General features: G+C 42.6%; 1 protein-coding gene across 2 annotated transcripts; it reads left to right on the forward strand.

Moving 5' to 3' along the window:
* The first annotated feature begins 50 nt into the window (after positions 1 to 50).
* LOC113019469 (nephronectin) lies at positions 51 to 12475 on the forward strand. Of its 2 annotated transcripts, none has more exons than XM_026163209.2 (13): positions 51 to 501; positions 1416 to 1516; positions 2169 to 2261; positions 3942 to 4061; positions 4301 to 4420; positions 4503 to 4637; positions 5537 to 5611; positions 7611 to 8126; positions 10949 to 11032; positions 11197 to 11295; positions 11492 to 11678; positions 11751 to 11835; positions 11916 to 12475. In XM_026163209.2, the coding sequence occupies exons 1-13, from the start codon at positions 434 to 436 to the stop codon at positions 12000 to 12002; spliced, it is 1770 nt and encodes a 589-aa protein (XP_026018994.1). In that variant the 5' UTR covers positions 51 to 433; the 3' UTR covers positions 12003 to 12475. The 2 variants fall into 2 exon arrangements, with proteins under 2 accessions (XP_026018994.1, XP_080154894.1); XM_080298768.1 differs by having other exon boundaries at positions 87 to 501; positions 3936 to 4061.
* The last annotated feature ends 239 nt before the right edge of the window (positions 12476 to 12714 follow it).

The raw sequence follows: 12714 nt of genomic DNA on the forward strand, positions 1-12714 counted from the left end.
CTCGCGCGCTGTCCGAATGTCTGTCGGGTTATTCCCCGGCACGCGACTCCACACAGTCCAATTCAAGCGCGCGAGGACACTCTCCCGGCTCTCTTTCTCTCGCGCCTGCTCGCGCGCAGGGCAGTGAGAAGCGCAATGATTTAGCGGCTTTTAATTCATTTTTCTCACATTTAGCATCGCAGCTGTGTTATTCTACATGTCGTTTTTGATCTATTTTTATGTTTTACTCACTGGATTCAGCGGCTTTTTGCACTTTTGATGAGCCTTCTTTTTAACCAACTGCATGTTTTAAATGTCTCGGGTTTTTTTTATTTTACGCACTGTGTAAGTTTGCACGGGTACCGGTTCCCTGCCGAAATCCGAGATATTTGGAGCGAACTGTTTGACTAACCCGGGCCGTGCTAGTTTTAGTGTCCCGGGTTAAAACCGCAGGATGTTGACCATAGTTCTCCTGTCTTGCTTCTGTTTGTGGACACGGGGCCAGCGCTTGGACCACGACAGGTCAGGAATTTCTTTTTCGTTTTAGCTGGTTAAGCTTTTTTAAGGCAATTTCATTGAAAACATGTCTTAAAAATAAATGTAACTAGATAATTCTAAATAATCTTGCTCACAATGATACATTTCAACTGTCTGGTGCTTTTCAGTGACAGTCACAGTAACGCACACCTGTGCAAAACACGAGCGTCTTCTTCCTTTCTGCATGGTCTTGTTTCTAATTAAAGGGTTTGGCTCAGAAGCAGTGCTGAAGAAAAGGCAAACAAGTCAAACACTTTAATGTCTGTGCAATTAAAGAACATTTTAACTAAAAGACAGCAACTAAAACCGTGAATTCATTTCTAAGGGGAGAGACCTGGGAAGAAAGGAAGAAGAAAATCCAGAGTTAAAAAATAACTAGCAATGAATGATGATGGGAACACTGAGGAGGACATGATGAAGAGGGGAAAGTATGTGGAGGGAGTGGAAAAAAGGCACGCACAGCACCCTCCCCTCCTCTATGGCTGATATATTTCATGTTCAGACAGGCACCAGGAAACAGGAGATGTCAATAACACACACACACACACACACACACACACACACACACACACACACACACACACACACACACACACACACACACACACACACTCTCTCTCTCTCTCTCTCTCTCTCTCTCTCTCTCCAGCCGGTCTCAACTAGTACAGGCGACATAAAAAAGTCATGGAGCCACAGAGTAGTTTTTTAAAGCCTCAAGTCATGTTTCTCCCTCAGATTGTTTCTGTGTCTTTTCTTGTTGTCCTAACAGTTCATTGGATTTTTGTTCATCCACAGGGTCACATGACCCCGTGCAGGCAGCAACACCCCCCCCACAACGCCCCAATCCTAACAACATGATATGATCCTCAAACATGCTGTGTGTTCATGTGTGTTTGCAGCTGGGCGGACCAGGCCACGTTGTCCCGTGGACTCTGTCGCTATGGAAACAGCGTGGAGTGCTGCTGGGGCTGGAAACAGTTGGACTGGGGGCGATGTGAACGTAAGGACACACATTTATACGTCTTTTCAGTGAAGTCAGGCTAAAATCCTCCCTAACCAACTGATCGGCCAGTGGACTTTCCTTTTAACCTACTTAATGCGACTGCTGATAGCTGTTAAAGACACAGACTGTATATAGAAGAAGGCAGTAGATACAGTGATGTCACTTGTAGTTTTTTTTTTAACCTGCATATTTTTAAGCTTCAGTTTTAGCTTTTGTGATCAGGCATTTGTTGGTTTGTGAGGTCAGACATGATGGTATTTCAACCCTAGGGTTCAGTGATCAGCTGTCAGCTAATGCTAGCAAGCTAGCATCCCCAGCAAAACCAGCATGTTGGTTAGAGAAAGTTTACATTTGTTTCAATGGGGGACCACAGTCAGACTGGTGATGGAAACCAGTCGACAAATAAACTGGACTGTGTTGACTGATGGTTCTTTGTTAAACCAGCAGCTGCTTGGAAGGAAGGAAATCAGCTTTAACTGTGTTTTTGTGCATCTGTTCAGGGTTTAAACACTGAAGGAGCAGCTGCAGAGACCGGAGTGTGTTATTTTATTTAGGACTGAAAACTGATCTGCAGCCAGTCAGCCTGACATATGTTTGTACATGATTCAGTGTATGTTAACACCCTCTGTGTGTGTGTGTGTGTGTGCAGCTCACTGCCAGCAGGGCTGTAAACATGGAGAGTGTGTGAAACCAGACCAGTGCAAATGTCACCCAGGATACACGGGAAAGGCGTGTAACCAAGGTATGTCTTTTTACTCAGCACAGAGTACACCAGGTTCAGACGTACCTATTCAAACTTCTCTATTTTTATGCATTTGTAATTAAATGGAGGTGTTACATTTAGATATGAGTGATGCACAGATGCTGTGTTGCTGTTAATAAGGAATATCACATTTTTTTAAACTGGCCATGCCATACCATGGCAGAGATAGATACTGTGGTGCTTTGGATCATTGCCCGTTTCTATCCTCCATCATTCTGATAAAAATGTCTCATCTCACCTTCATGTTTTTGAATTTAACCAGTGTTTTGCACCTTGTTGTGAAGCCTTTGCCTTTAGTCATTCATTCATGTTTGTTTGGTGGTTGTGAATGTTGGAGGTATAGTGGTTAGCATAGCTGCCTTCCAAGCAGTTGATGTCAATCAACTGGGTAAAAATGGCTGTGATTCCTGAGCACTTTTGTTAAACCCATTTGAATTAAAGCCGGAAGTCTGTACTTCAGTCACATCTTGCTAGTGTGATTTTTGCTAGTGTGTGTGGGTACAGAGAAGAAAGTACGAAAGCTGTATGTTAATATATATGCATGTTAAAACTTGACTGTGGATCTGCTTCTAAATTAACCTCAGTGCATGAGCAGTGCAGCAGTGAACCTCACAGGTGTGTTTCTAAATTAAGATAGATATAAAACTGCCTTTTAATAACCTGACAGAATAGGAGATTGCTCATAAAGTTAGCTCACAAAGTGAGAACTCTTCAGCACATCTGCAGGGAGCTGGTCCAGATGTGGACTCCTGGTTTCACAGAGATCAGATTGCCCATCATGCATCTGTTTTGCCTCAACAAAACAGATGCATTCCTGTCATGTTTGTTTGACCTGCAAGGGCGTGTTTTACCTGAAGACCCCCAAAACACACAAACACACTCTAACTACTGTTTCTAATCTTAGGCCTACTCCACCCACACACAGTGTTAATGTCCTGATTAGAGGCTTCATTATGACTCATATCCTGACCATAAAACAGCATCTGGAGACCCCCCCAGAAGCTGTGTGTGTTTGGACTTCTGTCTTTGAGAGGACACTCACTGAGAGACCTCAAAAAGCCCTTTGAAGCCATGACGACCGTCCTGCTTATGATGGTTTCAGTCCTGAGTTTATCTAAACTCAGATGTTTCTCCAACACTTCAGAGCACACCGCTCTGTCTTCCTTTCATTTAGATAACTTAACCCTTTAACACACAAAATTGCAAAATTATAAAATAATTCTCTTCTTTCAGGAACCATTTCAGTTTTCTCTCGAGCCCAAAATGTGAAGCGCACATGGCAAAATCTATTTGGAGCTGATTTTCTTCTGTGCTGCCACGATAAATCAACTGTCAGCATAAAGCCCGTCTTCTCTCCTTTCCAAAGATGATTCAAGTTTGTCTGTAGCACAAATGGAAATTTAAAGAGCACTTGTAAAATGGCCCTGCTACTGAGCCTGTGGTAATAAAGGGTTAAACCAGGTGTTTACCTGAGGAGTGGGTGATTTGTTCCACCTGGAATGCACTTTTTGTCTCAGAGCAAGAGGTGTTTTTACAAACACACACTTATTTAAAATGCTCAGGGCTTAAGGTCAAAGGTTAATCCCGCAGGCTGACAAGATGAGTGAAAACAGGGAGGAGTTTTATGTTTAATACCCCCTCTGTGTGTGTGAGTTTCAGATTTGAACGAGTGTGGCGTGAAGCCTCGGCCCTGCAAACACCGCTGCATGAACACGCCAGGCAGCTACAAGTGTTACTGCGTGGACGGGTACGTGCTGCAGCCGGACGGCAGCTGCAGGAGTGAGTTACTCATCGAGCGTTCGATTCCCTTTCGCAGAAGTATTTATGCACGTGTTCAGTGTGAGCTATAAGCTAAAACACAGTGCAGTCACCAGCTTTATGAGGCCTACTTGTTTTTCTTGTGCAGAGTGTTTTATGAGTTGTCTCTTAGTAAAGACAAACATTATAATCCTTTTTGTCCTGTTTATTTTTCTCTGTGAGTCATACTTTGATTTTTTTCGGTGTCTGTACGCTCGCAGATGCCCAAACCTGTTACCATGCCAACTGTCAGTATGGCTGTGAGGTGATCAAAGGGGCAGTGCGATGCACCTGTCCATCGCCAGGGTTACGCCTCGGTCCAGACAGACGCACCTGCGTCGGTAAGTTAGCTTGCTTTTTTAAATTCCTGGATGAAGAAGTGCAGGATCATCTTTCGTCCTCCACCTTTTTCTTTCTGTTCAGACATCGACGAGTGTTTCTTGGGTGGAGGCGTGTGTCCTCGTCGCAGAAAGTGCGTGAACACTTTCGGGAGCTTCATCTGTAAATGTCACCTGGGCTTCAGACTCGTGTACATCAACGGGCGGTACACCTGCATCGGTGAGGCTAAAACCCTGGAGATTAAAGTAAAATAAAATAAAATGTGATTTTACAGAGCTTTCATTTCTTCTTATACATAAAATGTCTTAACTATTCACAAAACTCCCTGCTAAGTCACTGTGGCTGTACATAGACTCTTTAGCATTTTAGCCACTGCCCTGCTGTTTCAATTAATTAATTAATTAATTAATTTTTGGGGGGGAAGTGACCATATTTGGACAAGAAGGTGAAGTTTTAACTTATCAGTTAATGCTAGCGTATTTGGTTTGCAAGCAGCATCACAAGACTGTATGGGTGCATCACACCTATCTAAATATCTAACCCATAGTTAGATAGGTTTACTGCAATTAACTTCACAGCAGCCATATTAGCGGTCAGACAATTACATGTAAAATGTTCCGATAACAGCATAATATGACAAACATGCCACAGGTCCAGTTCAGGGACTCTAGTTACCTGAGGTGGAGCCTAGCAGACAGCTAGCAGCGACATCTGCCTGTTTCCAATGATCTATAAAGACCACAATGGTTTTCGTTTTTTGTATCAGGCTGGAAACATGTTTAGTCTGCTGTGAAGTTGGCCAGTTTGACATCTGAGTCTGTGGGGACTGACTGAGTTTGGGGGGCCCTCAAGTGGACATTAGAGGGACTGCAGTCTATCAAATCCATGCTGGCTTTATTTTTAGTTCTGGAGGTTGCTGCTTGTTTTAATGGAATGTTTTATCTGCTGTTTTAGCCATAAAAATATGCTTTGTTAGTCGAATTCATTTTTTTAGACGGATTTCTGGTGATGTAAATAACTTATTCTTCAGACTTAATCAGAATGAAGTTTAATTTGTTAGAAGTTAAAAGAAAAAAGAAAAGAAGGCGCTTCTTCCTCGTTTCTCTCTTTGTTACCAGATAAGGACACTCGTCCGTTCTGCTCTCTGAATCCATCGTCTCCAAAGTGCAAGTGTAAAGACGGCAGCTGCAAAGGTAAAAACAGCTCTTTATCACAAACACCTGTCCATCTCTTAAAAGGTTAGGTTAGGGTTTATTCTTTAGACTTTTCTTGTCGTTTCAAATAAAAAGAGAAATCTGTCGAGTTCTGAAGTTGTATGCTGCATTTCACACAATCATATAATCAGCACGGTAAAGTAAAATGATGGAAAAAAGTTTAGATCTGTTGATTCGGTAGTGTCCCAGACCTTCCTTCAGTCTCTGTCTTCTGACTCTTTTATTGCTACTCAGGACAGATGAGAGGCAGGTGTTGGTGAACTGCAGGCACCAGTCAGACACATTTCAATGATAAAATCTGCTTCAAAGTCTGAGCTGAACTTCAGCTTTGCTTCTGTAAATTTCCCCACCAAAAACACAAAACTTTAAAAAAGGTGTTGAGCTTATAATTAGCTCCACTTTGGGCTGAAACAACATAATGAACACTGGCTTTGTCATATCTTCACACACTGCTTCTGGTTTAGATTTAAATAAATAATGACACAGTGCAATATGCCATGTGAATTTTTTCCTTTGAGGTTGGATTTCATAATCTTTTATAGTATTATGTTTTAATTAGTGCTGTCAAAACTAACGCGTTAAAGCAAATTAATCCGCCATCACGGTCAACGCGATTAAAATTTTTAATGTAATTAACGCATCTGGAGCACAGAATGACTCAAAATCCCTGAAATATTTCAGCTAACACATTTCGGGCAGTTTGTCCAAGTAGAGTTACCTATGCACATTCGCAAATAGGCAGTTGATCTGGTAGTGACGGGCAGCTGAACCAATCAACTCTATATGGAAGATGATAATGATTTCTCAATGGGAAATTTGAGTATTAAAAAATAACAAGACGGAGCAGTCGACCGACATAAAGCATTATGCACATTGTGCCAGAAGGAATTTTCTTTTCACCGAAGCACTTTGAGCTTAAAATTTCACATTGACCCAAAGCATACATTAGTCTGGGATGGTGCTAGGACTTTGGCTAATGCGTCACCCAGCTTGCGACAAACCACTCACGGAGCAGGGGACTCAGTAAGTCTACCTCGGACATATTGACTGAAACAATGCCATGTGGATTGCAACAAACTGCAGACCTATTAATATCAATGAGAACACGCTCTTTACATAGCTTTGGTTCCTCATTTCAAGGACTTGAAGTGCCTCGCCAAGAGTGACAGAGAGAGAGAGAGGGGATAAATGTTTACAGAGTTTTTTGTTAACGTGAATGTTCAAGCTGTTCAATAAACATGTTAAGTGCGTATATTTTCCCTTTTTCTTGAGTCTGTTTGCTCATGCAAAATGAAATGCGATTAATATAGAATGAAAATGAAGGATATTTAATCGTGACTAATCAATATTAATCCACAGTAACCCAGTGATGAATCTGATTCAATATTTTAATTGTTTGCCAACAGTAATATATATTATATATTAGTGTACACTTACCTATTAATATATAGGTTTTTAAAAAAAGTTGTATTTCACAGGAGAGAACCTGTGTTAAAAGATACAAGTTAAAACTATTTAAATTCTCTCTGAAATGCTGTCATTGGACTAACATCACACAAAGTCTAAATATGATGTCTTAGCAGACAAACAATAGACAGACAAACAGATTATATAATATAAAGTTGGGTCTGAGAACAGCCTGTGTAGATCAACAGCATGGAAACATGAAGGAAACCTGAATCTCTTTCTCTTCTTTACAGCTGATGGGAAGATTAAGTTCACTTCTTTACGTCCCAGCACACTAGTTCTTGTTCCAGTTGTTTTATTGGTCTTATGCCTCTTGTGTATCAGTTAATGGCACACAATTTATCCAGACTGTACAAATATCGCCTAACAACCACTCATTTTTCACCTGCCTGTCCTCCCTGAGGTTTACACTGTTTTTAAGCACGTCAGCAGTTCCCCCGACTGCAAGTTTTGTTTTTGGCCTCAAACTCTGAGGCAGCAGTAAAGTTTACTTTCTTTGTTTTACTCATAGCCATCCCCAAAGTGATGGTAGAACCGCAGAGACCAAGAACTACAACTCCCATGACCTCCACCATCATCACTACCGCTACATCTCCTCCAACCACCACAACTGCTCCCATCCCAACAACCTCCCTGTCTACATCCACTGATGTTATGACCACCACTCCAACACCTATAACTGATACCACTGCTACACCAGTTACTGCCACTACTGTGACAACAACAACACTTGCTGCTACTACTACAACTGAAATGGATACGACAACTCCCACAACGCCTCCTCCGTCCACCACTTCTGCTATTACTACTCCTAGTACAACAACAAATGTTACTACCATCACTGCAAGTTCAACTACACCCACCACTCTGCTAACTACAACCCAGACGACACCTTCTTCTCCTCCTCCTCCAACAACAACAACACCAGCAATCACTACAGTGCTGCCGAGTACCTCGCTGCAAACCACCACGGTGAACAACAAGATCAACAAAGACGTGACACAAAAGCAGCGAGGAGACGTGCACAGTAAGGACACACAAACACAGCACACATCCACGGACCTGCCGAGTATGAGCTCGCCCAATCACACTGTTTATTAATTAATTGGGAAGAAGTCGCTCTTGTTGCTGTGTTTCATTATGGCCAGGTACAAAGTTAATGTTATAAAATGTTTGCTGTGAAATGTTAGCTTCATGTATCAAATACTTTTATTTTTAAAGCCAGTTCATCAACTTTCAGGACATTTTTTCAAACACTAAAATCATCAGTTTCTCAAAAACTATTAAGGACTAAAGTCTGAACTTTTCACGGACCCCAACGTAAAAGTGACTCAGTGTCTGTAATATGGGACAGATGCAGATGCAGATCTGAATGTTGACCAGTAAAAATAGAAAAAGAAAAAAGAAAGCCCACTCCGGGTCGGGGATGAGTTCCTGCCCCAAGTGGAGGAGTTCAAGTATCTCGGGGTCTTGTTCGCGAGTGATGGGAGAAGGGAGCCGGAGATCGACAGACGGATTGGGGCTGCAGCTGCAGTAATGCGGACGCTGCACCGGTCCGTCGTGGTGAAGAGGGAGCTGAGTGTAAAAGCGAAGCTCTCAATTTACCGGTCGATCTACGTCCCTACCCTCACCTATGGCCACGAGCTGTGGGTAGTGACCGAAAGAACGAGATCGCGGATACAAGCGGCAGAAATGAGCTTCCTCCGAAGGGTGGCTGGCCTCTCCCTTAGAGACAGGGTGAGAAGTTCGGCCATCCGGGAGGGGCTCAGAGTAGAGCAGCTGCTGCTCCACATCGAAAGGAGCCAGAGTAGGTGATTCGGGCATCTGACAAGGATGCCCCCTGGGCGCCTCCTGGGTGAGGTGTTCTGGGCATGTCCCACCGGGAGGAGGCCCCGGGGCAGACCCAGGACACGCTGGAGAGATTATATCTCTCGGCTGGCCTGGGAACGCCTTGGTGTTCCCCCGGATAAGCTGGAGGAGGTGGCCGGGGAGAGGGAGGTCTGGGCTTTGCTTAGGCTGCTGCCCCCGCGACCCGGCCCCGGATAAAGCGGAAGAAGATGGATGGATGGAAAAGAAAGTCCAACACTTGTGTAAATTCTAATTGGGGTGGCTATAGCTGAGGTGGCAGAGCAGGTCAGCCACTAATCAGAAGGTCGGTGGTTTGATCCCAGGCTGCATCCTGGCTGCATGCCAAATATCCTTGGGCAAGATACTAACCCCGTGTTTGCCTACTGGTGGTGGTCAGAGGGCCCGGTGGCACCTGTGTCCTGTGCCTTGCCTCTGTCAGTGCACCCCAGGGCAGCTGTGGCTACAATGTAGCTTGCTATTGCCAGTGTGTGAATGTAGTGTAAAGCGCTTTGGGGTCCTTAAGGACTAAAAAAGCGCTATACAAATGCAGGCCATTTAATATTAACCTCCTAGGACCTGGCTTCCACATATGTGGACATCACATTATTATTGATTTAGTTATTTAGACTAAAATACTCAATTTTGGTGTACAGGGGCCTGATATCCACTTACGAGGACATTATACTGCTACTGTTCTATCAAAATTTTAAACGAATATCCTCATATGTGGCTCTCAATTTTCTTAAAAACAAAAATAAGGTTGAAAAAAAAATCTGGTAATTCTTTGTTTTCTACATTCATCGGGCCCCAATATGCCCAAATATCAAAGAAAAATTAAAAATACATGTCGTGGAAGAGTTCAGGTCTTAGGAGGTTAAAGCAGAAAGAAAAAGAAAACTAATTAAATTAGTTGGTGTGTTGTTGAATTTCACAGTAATGTCAAATGAAACACTTAGAGTACTTTTTTAACATGAAATACTTGATTACAAAAATAAAGAAATTTCTATTTTCGTTGGACTTCAATGCTCGATTAAGAAGATGCAACAAAGTAAAAAATATCAAAAACAGTCAAAAATGAAATAAGGTCAAGCAGAAGATACAATAGCGTTAAAGCTAACCTTCATGTTTCAGTATGTTTGGTCTACTTAAAGTTTTATAAAGCTTCACACTGTCAGTTAGAGCTTCAGCAGCTCCACCAAGATCATGGTGGATGTGAAGCCTCCTCTCAAAACGCAAAAATTAGCTACTTAATATGAGAAACAAAAAATTAAGAAGATCGAGACTATAATCAAGCAAAATAATCTGGCAGTAAGATGATTTCACTTGGTAAGATTTCTTAAAATGAGATTTTTTTTAAACATGTGAGAAATATCTTAAAGGAAGTGCTGAAACACTCCTTCCAAAAAAGTTCAAAACAAGCCTGTCAATGCTTCTTTCTCATTTTGAGAGAAAATATCTTGAAAAAAGATGATTCTTCTAAGGCACACAGTGAAGTCGAACCCAGGATGGTGTTGCTGTGAAGCAGTAGTGCTAATCACTGCTCCAGTATTCTTACCTTTTGTAAATCGTTACTGGGAGGTCTTGAAGTAAGTTTTTGTCTGATTGCGTTGTTACTAAGCCAAAATAATTCAAAGAAGTGACTTAGATTGATGTCTTCCAGTTAAAGATTCATGAAAATAAACAAAGGTAGAAAAATGAAACCAGTTTTTGCATGCTAATCTAGATTTTAAATTTTTTTTAGGATATGTAAGAAAGTAAAAACTGCAAACTTTGGACTTCAGTCTGGTTTTCACATGTGTGTATACAAAGCCTGCGTGTTGGTTGAAGAGGACTAACATTTTACAGTTTATATATGTGCTGGTGTGTTTGCTTTTGTTGGTTTATAGACTGAATGTCTTTGATGGGCGGTTAGAAGCATTTTAAATACTGAATATCAGCATGAACCAAATAATACATTTAGGATAAACTGATCGTTTACTTATTTGTGTGTGTGCTCTGCAGTCCCTCGACATCCCGGTCACAACCACGTGTGGGAGTTTGACATCGAGCTGGGAAACATCGCGGAAGATGCCAGAGACGATCCTGGTAAGCACCGGTTACACTGCGTGATAAAGGAGGTTAATATTCATATTTTTAAAAAAGCAGACACATCTCATTCCCCTGTTTAAAAGAGGAGATTACAGGGTCATATCAAACTTCCCCCAGCTGGTGACTTTAGTAGCATTCCTGTTTCCCTTCTTTGATCGTAGAGGTCGGGGAGCTCCGTTGCAGCTTCAGTCACAGACTCTGTGACTGGATGTCTGACAGTGAGGGAGATCTACACTGGGAGACGGTTCAAAGTCCTGCAGGTAACACACACACACACACACACACACACACACACACACACACACACACACACACACACACACACACACACACACACACACACACACACACATTTTCATGTCATAGTAAGGATGTCTGATTGACATGATGTGTTCCCAGTGAAAAGTAGAATTAGTTTCAATTCAGTTTCTGCTCTGATGATCGTATGTGTCTCAGGTGGGTGGTACCTATCTGTCCCCGAGCTGAAGGCGGGACAGACAAGCATCCGTGGTGCTCGACTGGCCATCCAGGTAGTCCCTTCCTGGAGCCATGGCGACCTGTGTCTCTCCTTCTCCCATTGGTTGACGGGGCATCACGTGGGCGTGCTGCAGCTGTTCGTCAGGAAAAAGGGACGAGACCAAAGGTACTCGAGTCAAAGTGCCACGACTGTTAACTCCTGCTGGAGTCGCCTCTGTAACACTTTTTGCTGCTGCAGGTATGGCCCCGCCCTCTGGAGTAGGACAGGTGGGCACGGTTGGAGACACACGCATGTTACCTTGACAACACACTCTCTGGACAGGGTGAGGCAGACGTACATGACCCAAATTTGTTGCTGAGCTGAGTTTGTGAAGCTGATGATGACGGATGTGTGTGCGTGCAGGTGCTGCTCAAGGCCGAGCGGAGGATTGGACGAAGTGGACAGATCGCTGTTGACGATGTCACTTTGAGACGGGGGCCGTGTCGATGACACCAAATATAGACCTTCAGGTCACATGATTTAAAGGACCAATGTTGCTGCAATCCCAGCATCAGGATTTCTGCCCCCTCAGAGGAAGAGGAAGTTATGTGGGTTTGTGGTGAAGCCACAGCAGCAGTGCTTCAGTTTAAATTTTGTGCTGCGTGACAGTAGAAGTTCCTGTTTATGAGCCGGACTGAAGATTTGGAAACACTCAGAATTCATTTTGGAAAGGTTTCAGATTTACTTTAACTGTTTACTTTATATGTTAATGAGTGCAAAGATTTATTATCATTAATTATCATTTATAATCAATGTAGTAAAAGTAACATATCGTTACAAAGATTTACAATTTCACACTGATTTCACTGATTTGTACAAGGATTTCGATTCATAGAAATACTGCAGTGAGAGTGTAATAAATATTTAGGTCCATATTTTTTGTTTCACTGTAACGTTGTAATAAACTTTATCGATCATATAAATCATGAGTAAGAAATCATTCTAAATCTTCTGTGTTGGGAGACAGATGCAACTTCACATGCAGGAAGAGAGGATGAGGAGGGCAGAGATTTGCCTGGTGAGCATCTGCTTCAGAGGGCGCACACAAAGAGATGGGTGGAGCAGCCAGAAAGCTGATTGCTACTTTCCTGTTAGATCAGCAGATTTATTGGTTTATAGACACGTGACTGTGGAGAGTGAAACCTGTCGTTAATCTCTAAGC

This window comes from Astatotilapia calliptera, chromosome 3, assembly GCF_964374335.1.
Source record: "Astatotilapia calliptera chromosome 3, fAstCal68.1, whole genome shotgun sequence".
NCBI classification, from domain to species: Eukaryota; Metazoa; Chordata; class Actinopteri; order Cichliformes; family Cichlidae; genus Astatotilapia; species Astatotilapia calliptera.